This window comes from Gobio gobio (genome assembly GCF_949357685.1).
Source record: "Gobio gobio genome assembly, chromosome: 14".
Taxonomy (NCBI): Eukaryota; Metazoa; Chordata; class Actinopteri; order Cypriniformes; family Gobionidae; genus Gobio; species Gobio gobio.
Window position 1 is genome coordinate 23,665,258 of NC_137107.1, and position 27,619 is coordinate 23,692,876.

Sequence of the window (27,619 nt, forward strand, 5' to 3'; positions counted from 1 at the left end):
TTATCAATAGGCAAATGATGCTTTAATCTTTTTCTCAGGATCCTATAGTGGACCAAATGTCGAGTTTTCGATCTTTTAGATGCCACGGACCATGAAATATGCCTGATGTGAGGACATTTAAAGATATATACTGCGAAAAATAAAAGTATATTATAAATATGTGTAAAATTGTATTTTTAAATAATTTTCTCTGAATTAAGTTCACACAACCTGAAACTTGTCACCTGGAAATCTCAATTGAATTCAGCGGTAACTTTGAAACAACTACAAAAATCAGATTAGATAAGATTCAACTTTATTGTCAGAGCCACTCACTTTAAATTGAATCTAATCTTAGCTGTTGTATCAAAGCTGCGACTGGACTCAGTTCCAGGTGACAAGTTTCAGGGTGTGTCCCAGTCCTTGAGAGTCATTTATGGACTGTATAGGCTAAACTAGATGTTAACCAAAAAAATACCTAATGATATCAAAATGAGAATTACTTTGAGCATAACCAAACCGAAAGAGCATGCAGTATCAAAGCAACCTTGTGTGCACTATATTAGATATATATATGTCTTTATTTCCACAACCATATTTATTTACTTATAGAGAAAATCAGGTCCTGGTGATCTCATGGGTTGATACTGTCCTAGCCCAGCAGGTTTAGTATGGTATCCGCTTTAGCTTTGCTGTTAAATAAAATAAACTTTAATGTGGGATCTCATTCTGTGGTGTAGTGTATGGGAGAAGGTTCTGCTAGTGTTATGAAATTAATCTCCTCCCGTCGGCCTTGATAAAGTTCAGATTGCTCTCCTAAGCAGGGGGCCCATTATCCGCAGAAACAGACTTAATCAGAAACTTTTCCAAGAAATGAACTTGGACCTTGTAGGGGTTTTTTTTCCCCTTTTGCGAGCCGAATTGAACGTGCATATGTTCAACAAACTAAGGAAACATGTGGATCTACCTTTTATTAAATGTAATATAATAAACATGGTCAGTTTTGTTGGTTCCCGTCCAGACAAAATGTCTGGTGCATATCCTCGATTCTTGTTTAATCTTTTTCCATCCCGTCAAGTTGACTGAACCATCATAAAACAATGGTAACCCGTGGAAACCAGGTCACGGCCTTGCATTCTGTGATCTCATCCACTGCAGTTTCAGAGTTAACAAAGCACTTGTAATCTCACTTCTGTCCATTTGGCTGCTTCTTTTAGCATGTTTTCATAGGGAGGGTTAAAGTCTGTGCATCAAAGAAAGCTTTGTGGTCTTTGACATTGGTCAGTTTGTGTAGGCATCAAATATATCCCGTTTAGCTTCCACTTCATGGACTAATGCGTCAGTCATGCGTTATGCGCAAACTCATTTCCAAACTACTTCTCACAAAGTCAGACAGAGTATATTAAAGTGAATGGCAAGTGTTACTTAATGAATATGTATCCCTTTGCAGTGTTTGAGGGAATGGGTGATACTGAAAAAAACGACTTTAAATAAAGCAGTTGTGTAGCCTATAGCCTTATTCCTAAGGTTCGTCAATAGGCTATTACAATAAAACACTGCATGGTAATTACTACACATTACATTTTTGAACTTGTTTGTCCATGTGACTCACACCGCCAATTAGACTAAACTATTAGCATATATCCAAAAGTATCCAGGATCTAAATGAGGAACATATTAATCCTCTTAACACGCCTCTTCTCTAGTTGTAAGAACTAATGGTGTCAGTTTATCCACATTTACACAGCTTACATGACAGGCTCATTCATGTAGACTTTACCTGCCCGCCAACACTTTCCTTCCCCCCATGTCTAATCCAGGCTGATGGGAGCAATCCACGCAAGGGCAAGCGGGCCTGAAAACACAGTTGTAATCAATAGAATGGTCTTAAAGTAAACTGGGCACACCCAGAAACGAGTCTCTTGCTCACCAAGGCAAAACAGAAATATTGTAAAATATTATTATTACAATTTAAAGGAACTGTATTGACATGCTTAATTGATCAGAAGTGACAGTAAAGATATTTATAGTTTTGCAAAAGATTCCTGTTTCAAATAAATGCTGTTTTTTTATACTTTCTATACACTGATCAGGCATAACATTATGACCACTGACATCTATCTCTTCATCACGGCACCTGTTAGTGGGATATATTAGGCAGCAAGTGAACATTTTGTCCTCAAAGTTGATGTGTTAGAAGCAGGAAAAATGGGCAAGCTTAAGGATTTGGCAGGACTTGGCAGAAGTTTGACAAAGGACAAATTGTGATGGCTAGACGACTGGGTCAGAGCATCTCCAAAACTGCAGCTCTTGTGGGGTGTTCCTGGTCTGCAGTGGTCAGTATCTATCAAAAGTGGTCCAAGGAAGGAACAGTGGTAAACCGGCGACTGGGTCATGGGCGGCCAAGGCTCATTGATGCACGTGGGGAGCGAAGGCTGGCCCGTGTGGTCCGATCAAACAGACAAGCTAGTTAATGCTGGTTCTGATAGGAAGGTGTCAGAATACACAGTGCATCACAGTTTGTTGCGTATGGGGCTGCATAGCCGCAGACCAGTCAGCGTGGCCATGCTGACCCGTCCACCGTTTTGAGGAGCACAGCAACGAGTTTGAGGTGTTGACTTGGTCTCCAAATACCCAAGATCTCAATCCAATCGAGCATCTTTGGGATGTGCTGGACAAACAAGTCCGATACATGGAGGCCCCACCTCGCAACTTACAGGACTTAAAGGATCTGCTGCTAACATCTTGGTGCCAGATACCACAGCACACCTTCAGGGGTCTAGTGGAGTCCATGCCTCGATGGGTCAGGGCTGTTTTGGCACCAAAAGGGCCACCTTTTGGCAATATTAGGTCATAATGTTATGCCTGATCAGTGTAAATATCAAAGAATCTTTAAAAAATAATGTATCATAGTTTCCACAAATATATTAAGCAGCAAAAACTGTTTTCAACATATTTGAGCAGCATTGATTGATTTCTGAAGGATCATGTGACACTGAAGACTGGAGTAATGATGCTGAAAATTTAGCTTTACCATCACAGGAATAAATTCGATTTGAAAATATATTAAAATAGAAAACAGTTATTTTAAATTGTAATATTTCAGATTATTACCGTTTTATTGTATTTTGTTCAAACGAATGCAGCCCAAATTCAAAAACATAAATTCATAGGCTATAATTGTTAATTACATCTTTTGATCGGTAATATTATTTAAAATATTAATATAGTTTAGCAGTTCAATATAATATATAAAATATAACCGTGCAGGTTTCTTTCCAATGAAATTATGCTGATTGACGAAGTTTTCTCAAGCATGCAACATCTTTCTGCAGCGCTGCCACCTCGTGGTTACATTCAAGAAAATAGCCTTTTTCGTCCATTCAATGAATTACTATATTAAAACGACAGTTCAAATATGTCGAGGTGTGGATGTACACATCATGTATATATTATTACAAAGACTTACATTCGATTATCAAATATAAATCATATGGTCTTATCGAACAGAATGAGAGAATACATTGAAGGAGACAGAGAGGGGTTTATTCATGGGTAGAAAGGATGGCTATCGGTTTAAAAATCAATTAGTGCCCTTTTCTTTACACACAGTCATGAAAATAACCAGAATGGAAAGAGCCAGAAAACAACAGAACTCATTTTAAGAGATGGCATATAGAAACATAATAGCAAATGTAACACGTGTTGTCATAATGGAATTCAGTTTTTCACAGTGATTGAATATATACATTCCCAAAGCTTGACTCGTTACACTGACACTAACCAAAGGAAAATACAAGTAAAATGTCCGCGAAAGCCTTGTTATAACATATTCTGTCAAAGTCAAAAGGATACAACTGAAATACGGAATGTAAAGGAAGACGTTGTCGAGAGGCAATCCGAGTTTTAATTTCTGAAGTGCTACATTTAACGAGTTAGCTTCATTAGAAAAAAAAATGGTTCTCTTGATTTGGGACGGAACTACTCAACTTTTCAACGTGACACTTTCTTTAGGATTGAAGTGGGTTGCTTCAAATCCAATTAATGTTAGACTTTGAATTTAGAATACACTGAGGAATGTCATAGTGGCCTGACCAAATTCTCCTCTTCGGTGGATTGCCTGAAAAGTTGAAGCTAGGAGTTTAAACCAGAATAAACAGTTGAAGCTAGGAGTTTAAACCAGAATAAACACGAAGCACAATTTTTCTTAAGTAAATTTATATTTATCTAAATATAAGCCCCCACAAAACAAAACAAAGTTTCTTTACTCAAAATGAGTGCATGAGGTAAATACAGCATTAAGATGAGTTCATCCTCAGGGTGAAATAGGTGTTGCAGTCTAGTTCTATCCGAGAACAGAAATATATACAGGATATCATGGACAGCAGCTGTGAAAGGCTTTGACTGATGTGCAGAAAAGAGCTGGTAGAGCAGATGGGTCCAGGACAGGGAGGGGTTTACCAAAACCTTTGGATCACAGGCCAAAAAACATACGGTTAGAGATCTTGACACAACAAATGCACTCTATGCTGGCTCCTTCATATTCTATTTTATTGATTGGATAATGTTAATAACAGTCAGAGTGTTGTCTGTGCAACACGGAATCACTTAAGAAACCAGAATTTGCAACACAAAGCATGCAAAATCAAAACATGCAGCCGACAGTAGTTTCCCATGACAAGCAGATGCAACATAAAAATTAGCAAAGCCACTGGATAGAAGACGACATTGAAATGAGTTTAAGTATGACAGCATTTCCCCCACAATATAACCAATTTGATCATTAGCATCCATGCAGGCATTGTTTCCCCACATCAGTTACAACATACTGAGAGTAAAAAAAACAAAACTTACTTTATTCACACCTAAAATGGAAGAGAGAATAAACAGAATAAGGGAAAAATGAAATGCTATAAAATCTCCAGCCGGTGTTCTCTATTTCGTTTTACTTTATTTACAGACAAAATGTCATAGGCACAAATTGATGAACACAGGAGATAACATAAATATAGTCATTCTGAGCAAAATGTCTGAACTTTGGCAGGACAACTTTTACACAGTTGGCACATATTTCGTCCTCTATTAGAGAGCCGTTTTTTAATCTTTCACACGATCGACATGTTCAGAACGCATCCTGGAGTTAAACCTGCACTCACATACTATACAGGTCTCATGCACTTATTATACCAAAAATAGGTACATTTGTTTATTAATTGCTTGGGAAAACTCCATATTGGCTAACAAAAGGACATATTACAGTACTTCAACTCGATAGCAGTTTTTAGAACACACCTTATGCCTATTATTGGGTAACGCATACTTAAAGGGATAGTTCACACAAAAGTGAACATTTTGTCATTAATTACTCACCCTCATGTCGTTCCAAACTCGCAAGATTTTCATTCATCTTCGGAACACAAATAAAGATCTTTTTGATGAAATCTGAGAGCTTTCGGTCCCCTCCACTCAAACATTCATAAAGAGATCGTAAAACTAATCCATACGAATTGAGCGGTTTAGTCCAAATTTTCTGAAGAGACTCAATCGCTTTATATGATGAACAGATTTAATTTAGGCTTTTATTCACATATAAACGTTCATCCTTGCACATATCATTTATGGACGCTCCAGCATGTTTGCTTGATGTGCAAGAATCAATGAGGTTTATTCTCATGTTACGCAGCAGGTTTGAGCTTTCACAAGGACCAATGACGTTCACTCTCGTGTTACGCAGCACATTTGAACTTCTGCAACCAATGAGGTTTGTTCTTGTGTGTCAAGCAGGTTCGGTTTAGCTTGTTTATGTCCACTGATCACTGTTTATATGTGAATAAAAGCCTAACTTAAATCTGTTCATCATATAAAGCGATCGTTTTACGATCTCTTTATGAACTTTCTGAAGCGTCAAACTAATTGCTTAGCTGTCAATGGAGGGACAGAAAGCTCTCAGATTTAATCAAAAAGATCTTAATTTTTGTTCCGAAGGCGGGTTTGGAATGACATGAGGGTGAGTAAATTATAACAGAATTTTCATTTTTGGGTGAACCAACCCTTAAACAGGCGTGATATATACTTGATTTTACTCTTTTTTTACTTATTTAAGCAACAGCATAAATCTTCCAACAGTCTCAACCACTTTTTTCCACATAAAATTGGAATTAAAAGGCTCTAATCTCTTCATAATCCATGTGGCTGAAAAAAAAATATCGAAGTCACAGAGTTAATCAGACTGAAATACAACATGCACATTTGTATAATATGGTAATTTAAATTGTATTTAAACGACGCATCGGACGGTTAAGGGAGCAACAAGCAACAGCACCAAGTTCCGTGTGTGAATCTTGAATACTGACTAGTATTTTACAGTACTGCTGATGGTCATGTGACTTCAAAAAGAAGTACGACTTAAAAAAAATATACGAGTTTGAAACACACCCCAGAAAATGTTTTGAGCTTGCTGCTGTCAGAACAGTGTAACGCTTTATATTTATGTCAATTTCTCTAATCAGCTGCAAATATCCGTCTCTCCCTTAATGTTGTGGTAAGTATTTGCGCTATTTGGAATGACAAACAATACACCTCGACTCTTGAACTTGAAAAGCACATGTTCTCTCAACAGATCGCCAGAGAGGACAAAGATATGAGCCAACCCTCTTCGCTTTACAGTGCTACAGCTTAATGTATAGTTATATAATGTATTCGCGCACGCACACACACACACTAACAAGTACATTGTATAGATAAAAGAAATACAATGTGTGTGTAAAGAGAAACTCTCAGACACCCGTACAAAACATGATCTGTTAAATAAAACCAAGTCCTGCACGGTTCATCACGAATCTAGATTTTGCTCGGTGTAAAAATAAACGTTAACTCTGCACTGTTTGCAGATGATCGGGTTTAGAAGCTGACAACCGAAGAAAGAAGACCCTCCCTCGTCCCAGTTTGGAAAACCCTACTGCCGTACTTTTCCTGGAATGTAGTTCCGGTCAATACTTTCGTCCTGCAGGAACATGTGAAGACAGCGTTCGTTCTGGGCCAAAGGATGACCTGCAATTCTGAAGAGGAACATGAGCACAGTATTTATGCATGCAATCCATGAAAAGTCTTTGACAGCAAGTGTGAAAAAAGAAAAGTTGTAATCATTTCAGACTCTCAAATATTATTTTGTGTCTTGTACTTTTATAATTTAGCAGTGTCCGTTGTGCATCATTTCGATGGCCAACCTGTTGATGAACTGTTCAAGCCCAGATCGTCTCTCCTCAATGAAGGACTCCTCAAAAATGCCCTCATCTCCACGGAAGGGGAGCTGTCTCTTCAATGCCTTTCCAGGCAATGGAGGCACAACAATCTAGGAGATATTTTCATACATTTTAAAATTATAAATTCATTTCTAAGGCCTCAGAATTATCACCACGATCAAAACTTTGCTGAAAAACCTGTTGCATACAATCTTCTATTTGCCTTCTGCCCTCTGATTTATACTTCATACTAGTGTTGTCAAAAATATCGATATATATCGATACTGAAATATCTGAAACAATACAATACTCATTTTTATTAGAGATGCTCCGATCAGCATTTTTGGGGCCGATCACCGATCACCAAGATCATGATCTGCCGATTGCCGATCACAGAATGGCAGGGGAATGGGAATCTTTTATCTATAATCTTGCAGAGTTTGCACCATTTGTAGAAATGAAACTAACTCTAAATTAACTGTATTGAGAAAAAAAACTGTAGAAATAGGCTAGAGTCAAGATCTTGAAGAACCACCAAGTGTTTATTCTAGAAAATGAGATAACTTAAGGCTACTGTAGGCCATCTTTCCCAAATAAATGTATATAATTATCTCACCTAAATATTTGATCATGCAGTGCATTTTTGTTTTTAAAGACAAATTTTCAGGTAGGTCTAACATTAGTATTGAGATAAGAAATACTAAAGTAATACTCAAATAAAGAAATACTCAAATGTAAATTTATATTGGTCTTCCCTGAATAAATTAAATTAGATTAATCCTTACACTTAAGGTTGCAAAAGTTAGTCATTCAAGAGCAGTGAGTGTCATAAAGGTTCATCAAACAACACAACGAGAAACTCAGAGACAGCAGCAGTTTATTCGACAGCTGTCACTTTAAGAGCGAACACGGATACGGTTACATGCAGTTGCACAAATGTTCACTTGCGAGTCACGACGGGGTTTACGTGCATACTCGTCAAGACGGTCATTTAGTACATACATTTGTGTGTATCTGACCATTTCAGCACAATTTGTTCTCGCAAGCTTTTTGTGAGATGGCCTGTGTGTGTGTGTGTGTGTGTGTGTGCGCGCGCGCTCACGGTCTGGAGAGCGCGCGAGTCCTGAGCGGTTTGAACACTGGCAAGACTTAAAAATAAATGCAAATGATAAACTTTAGTGACGATGCGACACTGCCTCGATTGTGCAAGTGGCAAATCCTGTCAACAGTGGCAAATCCTGTCAACTGTGCAGCTTGATTTTAGTGCAGATGCGATGATATGAAGCCATTTGAGCATTTTGAAAGGGAGAGAGAGCGCGCGCACGCGGTGATTCACTCGCGCTGTTTACTTACGCAGTCATTTGAAAACTTTCTGTGAGACTGAAGTTATTTAATATAGAAATATGAATTGTACCTCACCTTCAGCATTATAATTATTTTACCCGTGCTGGAAAGAGAATGAGACGGTGTCGCTGCATATCATGCCCTAGCTCTCACGGCAGGTGCGGGTTTTATGTGTCGTCAGCATGCGATCTGTTCATGAGATCGGCCTTTTTAGAGACCGCCGATCAATCATCCCAAAGCGATTATCGACCGATCGAGATCGGTTGCCGATCAATCCAAGTAGGGCTCGCTGCAGCCTGCGGTGGATATCCAACTCCGCCCACATCCAAGTGTGACGTCAGAACTCCCGCCCTGCAGCTAATTTCATTGGTTACAGTTACGGGTAGGTTTAGAGATCAGTGTTTGGTGTAGGCAATCAGTACTTAATTCGTTACAGTGACGGGTAGGTTAAGGGAAGAGTTTGGTGTAGGCAATCTTAATTCGTTACAGTGACGGTTAGGTTTAGGGAAAAGAGTTTGGTGTAGGCAATCAGTACTTAATTCGTTACAGTGACGGTTAGGTTTAGGGAAAAGAGTTTGGTGTAGGCAATCAGTACTTAATTCGTTACAGTGATGGGTAGGTTTAGGGATCAGTGTTTGGTGTAGAGGCAGTCTCTACTGTGATTGATATGACCAATAAAATCTTAAAAATCGGCTGCAGGGCGGCATTGGCCTGGCCTCTGACGTCACACTTGGATGTGGGCCGGGTTGGACATCCACCGCAGGCTGCAGCGAGCCCCTTCTCAATCAATCGGAGCACCCCTAATTTTTATACAGCATCGATACCAGCTGCGCTCTCCTCTACGACCGACAGCGAGTTGACACGCACCCGCCTCCTCTCATTCAGTCCGGTTAAACCTCTAAACACAGCAAACGCGTGTTCTGCTGGATTTTTCTTCATGACAGCATGTTAGTATTGGTGTGACCGGTCTGAATTCTGCGCGGGGTTGCACAAAGTTAATTCTACTAATTCCCGCTGATTTCGCACTCGCATCTGAAGCGCACACACATATCGTAATAAAGCCGCCTCTGACATACAAATGCAAAAATTAGCTAATTTTTCCAGCTTATTAATGGTCAAATACACTCAAAAAATGTCTCAATGCCCATCTTGGTGAGTATTAACGTAAACAGTCATAACCAGCTCACAGGACCAGTGTTTGGGATCCATGCATGCGTCTTAAAGGGACAGCAGTTATTTATTATTCAAACTACAAAAAGACAAACGATCACTTACTGATCTTGACTGACTAACGTGTGTAACTTAAATGGATTAATCTGCATTTCATGTTTTACAATGAAGATTATCCAATGTTATTTGATTACTTTGTAGTTGTTGTTTCTTTTTTTATTCAGTTTCTTACCTGAATACTAGACCTACCTGAAAAAATAAAGCAGTCCATTTCATTTGTATCTTTATTCTATTATATTTATTTGTGCTATTGTATGTAATTTGTTTATTTGTTCTCATTTTATTACTTTACTCGTCTTTTTAAATTCAATTTGAAATCAAGCTTCCTTGAGCTGTATGTAAGCTATTGCAACACAATTAGTTAGCAAATATTTGTGAGAATTTCAATGGTAATTGATCAATGTTTATATATGAGAAAAAGCTTTATCATATGAAGTGATCTCTTCAGAATAAATGTTTAATTGCCTAGACTTTCAATAAACGGACAAAATAATTAATTATATTAAAAATATCTATTTGACAGTATATGCAGCGTTTCCCTGAGGTATCGAATATTGATACTTTTTTAGGTATCGTATCGAAGATAGAAATTCCAGTATCGTGACAACACTACTTCATACTTTTAAGGAAAAGACCTTTTAAAAAGACCTTTTACTTCTAAATGCTAAATATGTCCACCTTCAGATCTTGGTACATACATACCTTTTTTCTGTGAAATCTTAAAGGCTTCTGAGGAATGCTTATTTGTACATCTCTCATTCACTGCATTGTATTATAGGTTTTTCCCCTCACAATTAAAACTACTGAGCTTTGATCATAAAACTAAGGGGCAGATTTACTAACAGCTTGCTCTAGCGCAAACTATCTTTTGGCGTTAAAAAACTAGCGTCAGGATTTACTAAATACACGCAGTGGAAAAATTAGCGGTGTGGACATGTTTTTTTTGCATATTACATAGGAGTTTCCCTTTCAGACGCAAAATTTATGGGATGAGAGTATATAAATGAATCACGCAAGGTGATTTACGCTAGTCAATTTACTGGTATTTGTGCCCTTATTTATTGCCCAAATAAAGCATGTCTTAAAATAGACACTAATTTACGCTGCTCTTGATAGATAGTGTTGGTCATTATGGAAATGATTTGGCTGCGCCTGTGTTCTTTAATTTGTGTGACGTCAGTAGATCATGTGCTGAACTTTCCACTCCCATCGTCACTTTTTTGGAATTGCACTCTCGTTAATTTGCAGCGTTTATTAAATTTGGCCCTAATCATGTAAATATCATCTTACTAATGGTACATTTACATGACAACGATATGCTTAAAACAGAAGTTTTTCCCTTACAGACGACACGACACCATTGTCAAAACGAATCCACGAAAACAACTAAAAACGCTGTATTCTGCTGCCAGGCCATTAGATGGCGATGAAACACTATAGACTGAACATATAATGACATCGTTTTCAGAGAGTTTTGTTTTTGTTGTTTACATGGAGACAGTTTTCAAAAACGTGCACATTGAAACCCGTTTTCCAAAGTTATCATTTTCAGGCACCCAAAATGCATTGTGTAAATGAATGGCCAAAACGCTTTTTTTTATTTAATTTTTTTACGTTTTTTAGCAGCCCCTGGCACATTTTGTCAGGATTGCCAGGTTTGCACAACAAAACCCACCCAATTACTACTCAAAACTAGCCCAATCGTGTTTCAGGGGGGTCCCCTGGAAAAATGCCTCCCGGGGGTAAAATCTGTGGGGTTTTTAGCGAGGTTCCCCCGTTGAAATTCACGTTTCTGGGGCTAAATATCACATTATTGGGGTTGCTTCAACAGCGGACATGAAAAACAGCTGGACTTGGCTACACTGCACATTATTGAGAGATGTCTAATGACAACTGATCCTTATATACATTTTACGCAACTAGTCTGCTATACAGATCTCATTGATTTACATTACAAGCAAGCAGAATTTCATCTTGTTCTTTGACCATATAAACATTAGCAACTGAGCCAAATGGCATATTTTTGCTCAATTTGGGGTTCTGAATAAAATATTTTTTTCCCCTTGAGTGTGAGCTCTATATTGTAATAGATCATACTATATGAACCATAAAAGACTGATGTATCATATTATACAGAAGTTTTTATTTTTTTTAATCTAATTTTATTAATATTTTGTCAATATTATTGTTCAATAATAGTTGTTTTCTGACTTCCCATGCAGGACTTTACAGTACATGAAGTCTCTTAAAAGCTTTTTTATTAAGGAAAACATTTTTCATATCTGCACAGAACATGTAAAGACAGCATTTTTTCAGTATGTGTAATTTATGGTGCAATGGGTTTCCTGCAAGAGCTCCAGGATGTCATACCTTGCTGTCTCTTTCCAGCTCATTCTTCAACCACTCGAAGTCGCTGTATCTTCGTCTGACACACGACTCCTTCAGTTTAAAAATGGGAAGATTTGTCTGGATTTCATCGGAGAAAGCAGAATAAGTCACATGATTATTAAATAATATATAGATATGTTAGCTGGGTAACTTATACGATGCAGAAGATTCTCGAACACATAATTTGACAAATATTATCAAACCGATACAATGAAGCATTTGTAAGAGTAAAGCATCCACAGGTTTATCTTAATGGCTTAGATGAAAGATAACCAACTCGCCAGAGATTGTTGATTGGTGACAGAGTAGCAACAACAGCTAAATTAGCTCAATCTCTACCCGCCAAATTCCTTAAATCCCGCTTGTTTTTTGGATCAAAACCTTGCAGTTCATAAAATCAAAAAGCTTTGATAGGGTAAAGACTCTTTCGCGTCGAATGAGGCGTTAGTTAGCATGTTAGCGCGCAGGCTAACTAGGCCGAACCGAGCCGCAGTCTCTGACATACACATACACATTCATTCACTGGGCCAGCCTACCCTCATCCGGACTTCATAAGTGGTGAAGCGGTTGCGGCCGACTCCTATAGTCTGCGGGTCGTACACATCGATTTCCAGAAAGTTGCTGGGAGGGCCGTAGGCGTCCGTCAGGTCCTGCGGTTTGGAGTTTAACCGGCGAGTATCGGCCACTGTGGGTTCGGACATTTTTGATGGACTTCTTTCAGACTAACTACGTCGAGGTGTAGTCTAGGGCACGTACGGATGAGATGGTTTTGATTAAGACATTAAATCGATAGAGGTTAAAATTAGGCTAGGTACTTCTGCGAATCTAAAACTTGAATCTGTCCAGTTCAGCAACACCACAGGAAATCCTGCGTTTCTCCCTGATGCGATGATATGTGCAGCAGTTTGGGACACCTACTTCATGATCCAACCTTCATCACCCAGCTAGCCAATAGAAGTTCTGTTTTATGATGACTGACAGGTAATTGACCTATAAGATTCGAGAATACTGTGAGGGGGGTGGGCTCTTCAGGGTTCCATAGAATTTCATGACTGGAAAGGTGTGGATTGATAAAAAATGTCTGGATTTTAAAATTATATTTTGCTCAGATTGCCCTTTTTAATCCCCTTAAAAATATTAGTACACTTTACCGTGTTCTGTTTATCATATTTCGCCGATTTCAGTGTTGTGGCAGACCACATAGGTTACTCGTGATGAATAGAAAATGTTTATGAATGGATGGATGAATGAATGAATAATTGAATGAAGCATTTATATAGAGCTTTTTTTATGTAGGCCTACTACTAACAGACTACGTAAGTATTAGTATTTTTATATGGCTAATTGGCTAACCTGCTTCAAAACATGTAAAAGAACCAAAATTATAGCGTACATTGATAATTTAAGAAGAACATGTAGGCTACCTTTATCTGACCCCTGTTTGTGTTTTAAACATTATTTAGTTTTTAAATGTATTTTTCACACCACCAAAACACACAAGTGTAGTGGTGTGTGAAAGTCTTGGGTAAATACTCCAGACGCTTAACACACAGCGCTTAACAGGTAATATACAAAATATAAATATACACAGTACAAACATATACAGAATGTACACAGAACAAAATATACACAATAAATGATTTCTACAATACAATAGGCTACATATAAACATAGGCCCACACACATTATACAAACTATACACAATACAGAATATATCTTAGCCCAATGTACACACAATGTGGAGTATATAATGCAGAGTATACACATAATAGTATAAATATAATATTATTAATATTTTGAAAGATTTTATTTTGATATTTTTCCATTTTGAAAATTTCCATTTTTAAAATAGGCTATGAATACTAGTATAGCTTCAGTTTTAGTTATATTTTGTAGGCATACGTAAGTTAAATAAAATTTGTTTTTGTTTTTTCAGTTACCGTTTATTTTATTTAAAATAGTGATAAAAAAGAAAAGAAAAAAGTTTTAGTTAACTATAATAACCCTGCCATAAACTTGGAAAGTTATAGAAACTTAATTTTAACGAAGTATGTTTAAATATCATTTTTTTTCATAATTTTGTTATACAGCACATTTTGGATTTTGGTCAAAGACACAAAAATGAATGAAAGCCAAGTGCATCTTTTTATAAAACGACTACTAAGAGTAAAAATTTGCTTACGTTAGCTAAATTATCATTATGTGTTCTGCATTGTTCTTTTCTGAAATGATCTTTCATATATTTGTTTCACTCTTTTATGGTTGCAAAAAATATAGAGATGACATGTTTATGATATACAGCTTTGTATACGATATACAACATGTATTAGCAATATGCTCAATGTCATCAGAATACACACGAGAAAAGAAGAGTTAACAATGATTAGATGAAAACTGAAAAATAAGAGAAGATAGAGAAAAAGAACATGATGGAAAGATATTAATCTATACATCAATTACAATGTAGGAAATTCCTTACAAATTGAAGACGTTCTTGCTTTCTTATTTACTGAAGATTCTTTCAAAAAGACAGAACAATTGTTTTGTTGTTGGTAAACTTACATTTATGGATATAAAATTGGAATGGAAATAACATTTTATAATAAAAAAAAGTATTAGGCTATTTTTAGTAGGGTCAGAATCAAAGTATCCAAAAACAATGTTTTTAAATGTTATGGATATATCTTTCTGGATAATATGTCAATATTTTTTTCGATATGTTTCACTCGTAGGCCACCGTGTTTTGATATTTAAATCTGTATAAAGAAAGACCTCTACCTCTGGAGGGTGCTAAACATTAGCATCAGCCACTATATCTCAGTAACCATATTGATGTTCTCAATCCTGTGTGTTCTGTGTTAGATTAACTGAGACTTGTTACAGCACTTGCATACTGTAGCCTCTGACTGTTGTAGTTGCTTCTATTGCTCTCATTTGTAAGTCGCTTTGGATAAAAGCGTCTGCTAAATGACTAAATGTAAATGTAAATGTAAATGTAAATGATGTTACATCCAAACCATCATGGATGATTACATTTGACCCTGAGCCCTTAACCAATTTTATATGACTGTCCTACATTGTGTGTGTTTTATATGACAGTAAGCATAAGACCAAATACCAGCTGAAAGACGTTGTTTGCCACTAGGAACTAGTCGTTAACCTGACGAGCGCTAGGGCCCGGATTAGTAGTGATTTGGAGTGGTCTGCACGCGCCCCTGTCAAAAGTGTAGTGTTGGCCACACGCGCGCTGCATAAGATGCTGGTGTACATTACAGTGAGCGGCTGCTGAAGCGTGTTAACGGAGTACTCAAGAAAAGTGTTCGCTTCGTCATGGAGATCACCGACTCCACTTGTAAGTCTGACATTTTATTCATACTAAAATAGCCTTACAGTTACAGTCTTCTAAATTAGTTATAAGGCAATATTTTAGCTTTTAAACATTACTAAGTCCTCCGCACCTTTTCTGTCTACCTGGAAGGTGAATCAGATGCTAGGCTATACCATTATTCTCTGATCTTTATCGGGATAAAAAGGAAACCTCATCAACACACTTGCACAGTTTGTTGGTGATGCAATAGATGGCCAATATCATAATGAATGAATAAACTATATGTGTCAAACTTGGGCTATTTGAACTACACGAAATGTATGTTTTCCCCCCTTTAATGACCACAAGTGTAAACAATGATTTCATTAGGCTAACTACTTTGGCATTAAAGCAATTTCAATTATAACCATTTTAATATAGATTTTAGCGGATGTAACATTTATCAAACTATTAAACTATTAAACTTGCTATATGTCCCCAGGATATGTCAATCTTGTTACAATCATAACTCCCCATTATTCAACAGATGTACATTTCCATAAAAAGCATAATGACATCATAATGACATCATCACCCTATCAGCATGTGAACCCTTCATGTAGGGGAATAGTCAATCCTGTTGTCATAATTTTGTACGGTAAATAAAACTATACATTTTAAAAAAATTCGGTATTAACTCTTACTTGCATACTTTGTCTATGTATAACATATTAAACAAGTTCACGTGTAAAAAATAAATCACCTTTTTAAAGCCAATTTGTGGAATGTCCCTTAGATAGACTGAACTTAATATTGTTGCTCTCATTTCTTTTGTTTTCCTCCAAATTACAATTTATTAAATGCCCAAATGTACACGTCCAGTGCAAGGAAATCATGATGTTTAACAAGAATCATAACTGTACATTTTAACACATTATATTTATATTGAATCAAAAGTGCAAGGTCTTTCACAGCCAGTGTTGCAAAACATATAAAAATATCTCTCATTCTCTCATCCTGTATTCTTCATGTCCCTAACTTTCCATTGACCCAGCTATCAGCTCCTTCATCCTGCTGTTCTGAGCTGGTTGAAGGCCAGTTCAGCATGATGGCTATTCATGATCTGAAAGAAGACTTCCTAGCCTCTCATGCAGGAAATCCGCTTGAGAATGTGTTCAACTCTGAGTTTGTTTGCATGGATGCCAGGAAAAAACAGCCCATTAGCTACTTGTTGCTGTTTTTAGTCATGGTGGGATTTGGAAATGCCCTTTTTATGTGTGTAATTGTTTCTTGTGGGGAGCGTTAGTGAGTTTAGACATGTAGGTGAAACTTATTCCTTTATACATTACCTTATTTTATGAAAACCAGTTTGCTGTTTTGCATTTTAGTGTTTTATGTACTCTACCATTCAAAAGTTTGAGGTTGGTAGCATATTTGTATGTTTTTGAAAGAAGTCTCTTATGCTCACCAAAATACAGTAAAAATAGGAATATTGTGAAATATTATTACAATTTAAAATAACTTTCTATTCTAATAAATTTTAAGATATCTGTCACATGATCCTTCACAAATCATTCTAATATGCTGATTTGGCTCTCAAGAAGCATTTCTTATTATTATCAACAGGGCTTGATATTAACTTTTTTGGTTACTAGCCACTCAGCATTTTCACTGACCTCAATTTTGTCATCGATACCATGGGGAAAACTGCCATATATATATATTATACTATCTCATAATTTGGCAGCAGGTATGTTAGGCTGCTGTCACTTTAAGACCTGACTCATGGATCCATTATACTGTTACACATTCGTTTTCTTTCTCAAATGTTTACCTTCACTTAACACATAACTGACTGTTCACGTGAATACTCGACAAGACCGGCATTTTGACATTATTTTGTGTGTATTTCACTGTTTAAGTGCAATAAGCACCAAAAAAGAACTAAATTTAGTACTGAGTGAGAGGTGGCTTTATGTGCGCACACTTTGGGTGTGAGTAAAATTTTGTGCAATAAGAGCAATCCCATGTCGAAATTCAGGCCCCGTAACAACAACAATATTCACCCGAAGCAAATGAAACGAGGTGGGTTTGTGTGTCAACTCGCTGTCGGAGAGATGAGAGAGCGAGAAAGCGCAGCTGGTATTGTGTATCTATTCTGCGGAAAATTAGCATTGGAAGCATTTCATATTTCAGTATCAATATTCTGTATTTTGACTTGGGCTCTTTAACGATTAATTGTGACCAATCGCATCCAAAATAAAAAGGTGTATTTACATAATACATCTGTGTGTGCTGTGTATAATTATTATGGATATTTGAATACACATGCATGTATATTTTTTATATATTTTTGCAATTAGATACTGTAAATATATATATATATATATATATATATATATATATATATATATATATATATATATATATATATATATATATATATATATATATATATATATATATATATATATTCTTAAATATACACATGCATGTGTGTGTATTTATATATGCATAATAATTATACACAGCACACACAGATATGTTGTAGACACAAACTTTTATTTTGGATGCGATTAGTCGCGATTAATCGTTAAACAGCCCTAATTTTGACAACAATACATTGCACTTAGTTTATTATTTCAGATGCATTTTTAAAAGACTACAATTGAAAAAATGTAGTCTATATATTATACATAAAATTCAACCCGCCAAAGTGAGCGAGTTGGCACGCGTTAATGTCAAGCCCTGATTATCAATGTTGAAAACAGTTGTGCTGCTTAATATTTTCATTATACATTTTTCTTACTGACCCCGAACTTTTGTACGGTAGTGTAAAATAATGGTTTGTTTTTCCTAATTGCTACTTAATTCACAGACAAATTGATTCACGGCAATTCTAGAAGATATATGACAATATGCTTTGATGCAAGTCAAGACTCTGAAAGATGGGAGTGGGGGGCGGGGGGTCTAAAATGCACCGATTCCTCCAGTTCCTTATGCACATGGCTTACATCTATAAATACCCATGGCCAAATAGACAAAGGCTTCTCTCTTCTGCAGCTTGCGAGGCTGATGGGTCCACATAGGCCTGACACTGTCTCTCACTCCAGCATTCCTCTGACTGAGCGCAGCCGTCAAGGGCGGCTCTTGTCTGTAGTGAAATCACACAGGGTTATTACGATACAGAGGGGCCGGAAAAGGTCTTTGTGTGCGACCCTGTGGGCCCTTCCACACTTGTGTCCTCAAAGAGTAGAAATCAAAGCCAGTCATCACAGGGCTTGATGTGGATGACCAATGTATTAACCCTTAATGAAAGGAGGTCAGGCTGAGGCCCGGGATAAAGCTGGAAGAGCTTTTCCTAATCAACCTTACTCAATCCCATTAGTCATGCAAAATAGTAGCCAAGATATAGGTAGGAGCATGTCTGAAAGATAAGAATTTCAAGAAAGTCAGTGGGGTCTAAAACATTTTCCCAAATATTTTCTTTTGCATTCCACAGTATAAAAGATAGTCATACAGTTTTGATACAACATAAGGGAAAGTCAGTCATCGGTATTTGAAGGATAATAATTCCAAACTGTCCAATCTTCCACCAGAGGCTCATATCAGTTTTGTTATTGTTAACTAAAACTATATATATATATATATATATATATATATATTTTTTTTTTAAATAAAGCTAAAATAAAATATAAATATTAAACAAAAAACAGAAACTGAAAAAAACTTAAATGAAAATGAAACAAACTAAAATTGAAATAAATAAATACAAATATAAAACAACAAAAACAATTGACAAAAGTGCTAAATTATTTTAAATTAAATCTGAAAAATATTAAAATAAATTTTCATAAAGTTATTAATAAATAATATAGAAATAATACTAAAATAACACTGGATTTAAACCGTTAATTAAGTAGCTGATGAGACTGAAATAATGGTGATAATGTTGGTGTCTCTCTAAAGAAAGGTCACCTGAATGACCTTTTTCTGTATGCAATTCTAATGTCTAATGGCAGTTGCATTGCTTTGCTTGCCTTTTTAAAAATGCTAATTTCATCCAAATCAATCACACTAAATCACAGATTTCTCATGCAACAATCAAAGAATAAGTTGCATAGTGAAAGATTAGGATTGTGTCAAAAAAAAGGTCATGGCAGGTTTCACAGCCGGGGTTGTTGTTGGGGAGAATGTACAAATGCAACTCTCATGACTGCGTGCCTTAAGTCTTATGACTGCAGTGTAGAAACAGAGAAGACGGTGCAAAATCTAGCAAAAGACTGCTCTGTTCCTTCACTATAAACCCCTTCTGGTTATGAACGGACAGTTCTCCTGTTCGTTTTGATATACTTTCTTTGTGCTGATGAGCAGGTTAGTCCTCTGGTGTCTGCCGACTGGCATTCACTTTATCTTGCATAATCCAACTGCATAATACTTGGTTGCATATGTCAACTAGACTCTTCTCCAAGTGATATCCTCCAAATGTTTTATGTCAGTACCTGTCATCCCTGTGGTTTACAGAATCGGAAATATAGCATTATCCTCCAACCAGAAAACAACTTTTGGAATGGAAAGATGTTTGTAGGACTGTAAATGAAACCTCTCAAATTTCAGTGGTCGCACAGTGCATGAAGTAAACAATCATAAAACTTGTATATAATATAAATGTATATCGCAAAATATGAATACAAGTCAGCATCAGAGCTGGAACGAATCAATCAACCAACCAACCTATCTGTCTGTCTAGATTATGTTACTATGGTATACTGGAAAGCAATGATAAGCATTCAGAGGTTTGACTGTATTCACTGTAAAGTCAATATTTACAGTGTTGACCCTTCTTCTTCATAACCTCTACAATTCGCTCTGTCATGCTGGATATCAGCTTCTGGGCCAAATCCTGACTGATGGCGATCCATTCTTGCCTTATTTGTACTCAGAGTTGATCACAATTTGTGGCTTGTCCACTTGCCTTTTGAGGATTAACCACGTTCTCAATGGGATTACGATCTGGGGAGTTGCCTGGCCACGGATACAAAATATCAATGAAATGATCTCCGAGACACTTCATTATCACTCTTGCCTTGTGACATGGTGCTCCATCATGCTGGAAAACCCACAGATTATCACCAAATTGCTCCTAGGTCGATGGGAGAAGTTGGTTTTGCAGGACGGTTTGATTCCATTCTTTATTCATGACTGCGGTTTTGGGCAGAATTGCGAGAGAGCCAACTCCCTAGGAAGAAAAGCAACCCCACACATGGATGGTCTCAGGATGCTTCATTGTTGGCACGACACAGGACTCATGGTAGCGTTTACCTTTCTTCTCCAGACAATCGATTTTCCAGATGTCTCAAACAGTCGGAAGGGAGGTGAATCAGAGAAAATAAGTTTGCACCAGTCTTCGGCTCTCCAATCCCTGTACTTCCTGCAGAATTTCAGTATATAATAATAATAATAACAATCTTTATTTTATATAGCGCCTTTAAAAAGAGAACCTCAAAGCGCTTTACAAGCATAGACAGATAAAAAGCACAAGATACATATAACAACAAAAAAAAAGATCACATAAAAGCCATTCTGAAAAAATGTGTTTTAAGAGCAGATTTCAAAACAGTAAGAGAATCCGCCTGTCTGATCATCATTGGAAGAGAATTCCAGAGTTTAGGTGCACAAGTGGAGAAGTATGTCCTTGAAGTTTTTCTGGCAGAGAAGTGGCTTCTTTGCTGCCATTCTTGACAGAAGGTCGTCGTTGTCCAAAAGTCTTGGCCTCGCTGTGTGTGCAGATGCACTCAAAACCACCTGCTGCCAATATTGAGCAAGCTCTGCTCTGCTGGTGACATAAATACATAGCTGACACCTAAGGAGGATGCAGTCCTGATGCTTGCTGGATACTCTGGGACGTCCTAAAGCCTTCCTCACTGGAGTTGAAAATCTCTCCTTGAAGTTCTTGATCCAGTAAATGGTTCTTTCAGGTGCAATATTCATTGGCTTGTTAGGCCATTTTGATGCATGTCTTTCTTTGGAGGTAACCAATAGTCATTGCTAACACAAGAACACAATGATTGGAAAACTTTTATTATCAAATCATGTCTGTCTATTTGTCCATCCATCCATCCATCCATCATTTGCCTGTCTAGTATCCATCTATCCGTCTGTGTGTCTGTCTGTTTATCTATCTTTCATTATCTCTGTTCATAAGGCCTATTAGCCTAAAAAACCCAAAATGTTCTAACAAGATTTCTTATTTAACATCGATTTTCTACTTAAACTGCAGTTGATAACTTTATTTGAATTGGAATTTAATTCTGAATGGTGTCCAACCCTCCTCAGCATGTGTTCAGACAACCACAATGTACTGCAACTTGTTGTAGGAGGATTTTTCCCCATGCCATTAAGCCATCAATAACCATGTGGTCATCCTCAAAGCCTTCATCCTTTCCCTTTCAATTATGTGGCCTGTTGATCCTCTGTAATTGACCCCACCCAGCACGCTGTCATCCACTAAAATAGTGAGTTTTAAATTATAGCCATCTCGCCCTTATATCCATGTGGCCTCCGTGTGACCTTGACTGGTGTTCATCAAAGCCTCTTCTATGTATCAGCCCTGCTTGTGTGTCCTGTGGAACTATGGCACGTGACGTCCACCCACCCTGAATCAGACAGCTGATAAGCTTTTTTAAGGATTGTGTGGTCACGGCATTCTGCATATGATGCTTGTCGGAGCTGAGCCCTCATTCCTCACTGTTGCAGGAGAAACCCAACATGGTCTGTGGATAAGACCTCTAAACAGGCACAGATGGTGCGTGTTGTAGATATGTAGTGTGCTATGATTTTTGTAGTGTTTTGTTGGAACCGGTCCAGATGGGAGGGTCCGGAGCTGAGAGAGAGAGTGTGCTTGTTAGTGAAGGACGGATGGTATGTCATTTTTGGGGGTGTGTGGAGGAGAGGAATAGGAAGCAGAAGGTTAGGGATGATAGAAACTGCTGTCGTCAGCCCAGACAGGAAGCTACAGCTGCAGGACATATCCCCTTACCCACAATGCCCTTGCCTCAAGACCGTACAGCTGCTTTCCCTAGAATTTGTTTTGCAAGTGTTAGTGTGTATGCGATTGTGTTCAGTGATGTATTTGGGTGAATGAATGTTTGCACTGCATTTCTGAATGCTACGCACTGCATTGTCCTCTTTTCCTCAAAGGTGATGTCATTGTGTAATTTTGGACCTCACAATGCCACATTGTCTAGCTACTTTGCCGAGCCACTCAAAAGTTCAGTTGGAATGTTGTTTAAAAATGTGCCCAGTCTATACAAAGAAAGTTCTTCTTTCCAATCTTTTTTAATAGAAGTTGCTATATTGCAGATTTCCAGTATAAAATGGTTGGTGGTATACATACTCACATAATATTTAATTTAAGGAAACAAAACATCTGAATATATGAATTGGTTCCGGTTGAATGTATAGTGGTATAATGGAAGTTTTGGGGTTTATTCTTGAAAGACCTATACCCATATTGAAGAACCCATTACCCTACACTCTAAAAAAAAAAGGCTCGTAATCATAGGGGAACATTTTTTAGTGCTATATAGCACCAATTTTGGTGCTTCAGTGGTTCTTCAGCGGTTCTTCAGAGGTGCTATATAGCACCTTAGTCAAAGAACCGGTGAAGAACCTCTGAAGAACCGCTGAAGCACCTCTGAAGAACTGCTGAAGAACCACTGAAGCACCCTAATTGGTGCTATATAGCACTAAAAAAGTTCCCCTATGATTACGAGCCAAGAACCATTTTTGGTGCAATATAGAACCTTTTTTTTTAGAGTGTATATATCGACTAATATAACTAATATTTGTTGATGAGTGAGGTCTTTGTTTTCAGTTGGTCATTATTTCGTCACTTTAAGGTTAAATTCGATATGTCTTTGGTCTGTGAGAGTCAGCAGACACTATAGATGCATTCAAAAAGCCACTCAAGCAGTCAGATGGGGTTCAACAATCTCACATTCCCACACATTACACACGCGATCCACCACAGCAAAAACAGGCAAGCCTTCAGAATAGTTGTAACAGAGCTGACTGTGCTTAGTTCCACAAACTTGACCCAGTTTCCAGAGAGAAACATGGCCAGAAGAAGACACAGAGGAACAGAGGGTGTTGTGTGGGAATTTAAGTCGCTCGGAAAAGGGACGGGTCACTCCCTCGCCCGTGTCAATGAGTGCACACCCAGACAATGGCCCTCTCGAGAGCTGCAGCCCTGGAGTTGTGATTGTGCCTCTCTCAGTACAATAACAGAGTCATCCTACTCTCTGCTCTCTGAGTTTCCGCCTCCTACTCTTCTTCCGCCCCTCTCTTTTTCTCGTTTCCCCTTACGGACATACACATATTCACCTTTCCTCCTTTTTGGGAGAGAGAAAAACTCTTAGGAGTTTACTGGCCATTAAGCCAACTCAGTGAAAGACAACTAAAAGATAACTTATCGCTGGCTGTGTTTAAAGTCGGCATGGAAGTAAACGGAAGTTACGATAGTCTTACTGTTATGACAAATGAGTGAAACGACTTCTCGAACAAGCAAAATGTAGGGTGGGACTTGTTTTTTCGTCATCGGGAATTGATTGGATGGTTGTGGCTCGGACAGGTGCCCCCCCACCCCCCACCCCCCACCCTCCCATCATCAGACCAGAGAAGAGAAGAGATGTTGCTTCAAGAGGGAGTGGAAGTTATTTGTATCAAAGATTACAAGGACATATGAATTTAAAAAATAATGATGTGCACATATTTATAATAAATACTGCAATATTTAAAAAAAAAACCTGGAATTGCCCAAATTTGGATTTCGTGGTGACATTAAGAATGACGCCTTTTTGAGATCTAGCACTCTTAAGATTCAGAGGCGAAATTGTGTTTGTTTTTGACTTGAGGAAGAAAGGATGACAGGTTTATGACTATTGAATACAGTTGAATTTTCATTGTAAAAGCTAACTTAAATTGTATATAACTGCCAGTTCCTGTTTGGATTTAAATAGGCGAAATATTCTATGATTGGATCATTATTGCAGTGATTATTATGTTTCTAGCATGTTATATGTTTGGCAACAGTTCTTCTAACCCTAATTGATGGAGTGTGTACACTCTAAAAAAAATGTTCTATATGGCACCAAAAATGGTGCTTGGCTCTTGGTGCTTGGCTCGTAATAATAGGGGAACCTTTTTAAGTGCTATATAGCACCAATTTTGGTGCTTCAGCGGTTCTTCAGAGGTTCTTCACCGGTTCTTTGACTAAGGTGCTATATAGCACCGCTAACTAAGGTGCTATGCTACCATATACAGAACATGAAAAGTGGTTCCTCTATGATTACGACGAAGAACCATTTTTGGTGCCATATAGAACCTTTTTTTTTTTTTAGAGTGTAGCTTTTTATTACTTAAACAACCATAGGAAGACACATCATGGCCATGTTCCAGGATGATGTCAAGATTCGTCAGGCTCAAATTGTGAAAAAAAAATGGTTGGGAGAGAGCATTAAGAATAATTTTCACATGAATTGGCACCTCTGAGTCCAGACCTTAAATTCATTGAAAGTATTTGGGATGTGCTCGACTCTTGCATTGTCAATACAAGATCTTGACCAAAAATGTTTGCACATCTTGATGGAAATAACATCACAACATTTATTTCCATCAAGAGATGCATCAATATTTGGTTAATATTGCATCAATATATATTTAAAAATGTAAATTGTAATAGTTTAATATTTTGATATATACACTTGCGTGTATTTAGCTAAGAAAGTAGCTACATGGATTAAGGTTAAGTTTAGGGGTAGGTTCAGGGATAGTACCTAGTTATTACCCAGTTATTGTAATTAATAATAAGTATATAATAAGTACAAAGTATGTACATGGGAAACAGGACTGTAAAATCAAGTGCTACCAAAAATCCTCCTCAGCACTTTGCAGCACAGTTTTGCTTTTGTCTGAAAATGGTTGGTTTCTCATGTCCTTCAGCTGTCAGTGAGTAATTCAGTGGTTTGCTTTCTTTATCTCTGTCAGCTCTGTGTTTGTGCTCTGCTGACAGAACAGCAAAGGCATTTGGAAATTATTGTGAATTATACAGTTTCTCCTCTGTTGACAATCAACCAGGGCTGTTTCTCCCAAAAGCATTGAAGCCCTAAGTAGGTCCATTGCCACCAATGGACTCTACAATCAACTAGCTCACGGTGCTTAAAAAACAAAGCCCAGGAAGGTTCTTGTCCTGATCTGATTTCTGTTAAATATCTTAGCACTAGGGGTAGGCGATATGACTAAAATCTTATATCACAATATAATACATTTTATTTCAAGATAAAGATATATATCACAATATAGTTATTTTTGCTTTAAATAAACTTTTTGATATAACAATTCAATTAAAATTTCATAAATCTAAAATACTAGTTTAACTATCAAAAGTAAAATCATGCTCACTGAAGACAAGTAAACAGTCAGTGATAAAAAAGGAAAAAAAGAAAATAAAGCAATAGGACAAAAAACTACAATAGAGCAAAAACACAAATGAAATAGACCTACCCGAAAAACTTTAAGCACAATGTGACGAGCAGGATGAGCGAGAGCCGTGAGAGAGCGACACGAGGCCGGTGAGTAATTGGATGATGAGTGCCAGCTGCGCGTCACATCGGTCTCGGATCTCTCACGGAGGAGCTTGGACGCATAAAAGGAGGAGCGACGACAGGAAAGTACGAGAGAGGACCAGGCCTGGAGTTTACGTTGTGTTTTATTTACATTTTGTTATGTGTGTGCGCGGCAGTCGTCCGTGAGGGGCTTTTACTTTCAGTTTGTTTATTTATTTATTTATTAAAGTCTTGTTTCAATGTTCGCCGGTTCCCGCCTCCTTCCCATAACAACAAACTTCATTACATTGGTGCGAACCCCGGAAGGAAGGAGAGACATGTCGTCGGAGAGCCCTCACTGCTCACGGTGCTGAGGAGGTCAGGCAGCGGGGATGAAAGAAGTCCGCGAGGGGCTGCCCAAGGCGGTGGTGCTGGAGCGAGTGAAGACCTGGTGGGACGGAGAGCTCGCTGCCGTGCCCCTGGGTCAAGGTGGGGTGGCTGCCTTCCTAGAGGGAGCAGAGGAGTCGCCGGCGTTCGCCGTGGGCCGGAGCCTGCTTCCATCCGTCATGACAGGGAGGAGCAGGGAGCGTGGGACTCGCTGCCGGCTGCCCTCAACAGGAGGAGCCACCACCGGCCGCCAGGGGGCAGAGGAGGATCGAGTCATCCACCTAGTGTCCAGCAGTACCATCACATGGCACCGAGAGGAAGAGCCTCTTGGCTGGCTGAGGACCAAGGGGGTAATCCAGCAACCCAGAAAGCATACCTTTCAAAGAGGCAGCCATTGCTAACCAAGTCATCACCTGCTGTTAGCATCCCATTGACTCCCATTCATTTTGGCGTCACTTTGACAGCGAATAACTTTACATCTGAGGCGTTTAAAGACTCCATTTGTCCATTGTTTATTTCTAAAGAAACACAAAAATGTATAAAAGGCTCCATTACCTTGTATCTTACACTATCGCCCAGTAAAAGTTGTTTTTGTAAAAATAGGCTAACAATTGCGTCATAACCACGCAAGAAGCTCGCAGGCAATCTTTTACTGTCAATGAGGCAATCGGGGGGAAGTGGAGGCATAAAGACCGATAAAGTCAAGGGAGAAGCATGGGGAGAAGCCCACAGAGAGCCAAAAGCAACGGGACAAAATATTTCAACAAAGTGATTCAGATTTCACTTTGCACAACTACTAGAAGACTTACAACTGTCAGACTGGTTGCTCATGTCACATGTACGTCGTCAAGCTCAGTCTGAGGCTGCGCAGTACGCTCAGCCATCAGGAAGTGAGTGCTTCTAATTGACTTCACTTTTCCCCTTCGAAGCCTATGGGGTCGCTGTGTCCATTTCTTTTACTGTCTATGCTGTGGACCGAGCGGCAGTGTGTCAAGGAACCGGACCACCCCCAGGTGTTGCGGCTGCCAAGACTTGCCCCGGGGGGAGTAGAGGGCAGTTATTAATATTTACGTTTACTTAAGACGTAAACAACTTTGTTTATGAAGAAACTTGCAAAGATGGGCATTTTGACATATAAG

The 27,619-nt window shown here is 38.1% G+C and overlaps 2 protein-coding genes across 3 annotated transcripts in view; one reads left to right on the top strand and one right to left on the bottom strand.

The window, feature by feature from the left end:
• Window positions 1-3,503: 3,503 nt before the first annotated feature.
• On the bottom strand, window positions 3,504-13,128 carry snx12 (sorting nexin 12). Of its 2 annotated transcripts, none has more exons than XM_079835013.1 (5): window positions 12,719-13,128; window positions 12,165-12,260; window positions 7,206-7,330; window positions 6,939-7,037; window positions 3,504-4,446 (listed from the first exon to the last, which is right to left on the bottom strand). In XM_079835013.1, the coding sequence occupies exons 1-5, from the start codon at window positions 12,881-12,883 to the stop codon at window positions 4,437-4,439; spliced, it is 495 nt and encodes a 164-aa protein (XP_079691139.1). In that variant the 5' UTR covers window positions 12,884-13,128; the 3' UTR covers window positions 3,504-4,436. The 2 variants fall into 2 exon arrangements, with proteins under 2 accessions (XP_079691139.1, XP_079691140.1); XM_079835014.1 differs by lacking the exon at window positions 3,504-4,446 and adding an exon at window positions 4,833-4,844 and having other exon boundaries at window positions 6,947-7,037; window positions 12,719-13,124.
• Window positions 13,129-15,421: 2,293 nt separating this feature from the next.
• The window catches only part of afap1l1b (actin filament associated protein 1-like 1b), a 30,694-nt gene continuing 18,496 nt past the window's right edge, over window positions 15,422-27,619 (top strand). The window contains 1 exon segment of the mRNA XM_079834398.1: window positions 15,422-15,534. Coding sequence (XP_079690524.1) covers window positions 15,513-15,534 — 22 coding nt within the window. The 5' untranslated portion in view covers window positions 15,422-15,512.

Coding starts and splice junctions, on each gene's coding strand:
- snx12 (XM_079835013.1), bottom strand. CDS start 12,883: ATGTCCGAACCCACAGTGGCCGATACTCGCCGGTTAAACTCCAAACCG. Junction 7,331..12,164: donor AGCTGGAAAGAGACAGCAAG/GTATGACATCCT, acceptor AATATCTCCTAG/ATTGTTGTGCCTCCATTGCC. Junction 7,038..7,205: donor CTTGAACAGTTCATCAACAG/GTTGGCCATCGA, acceptor GTTCCTCTTCAG/AATTGCAGGTCATCCTTTGG.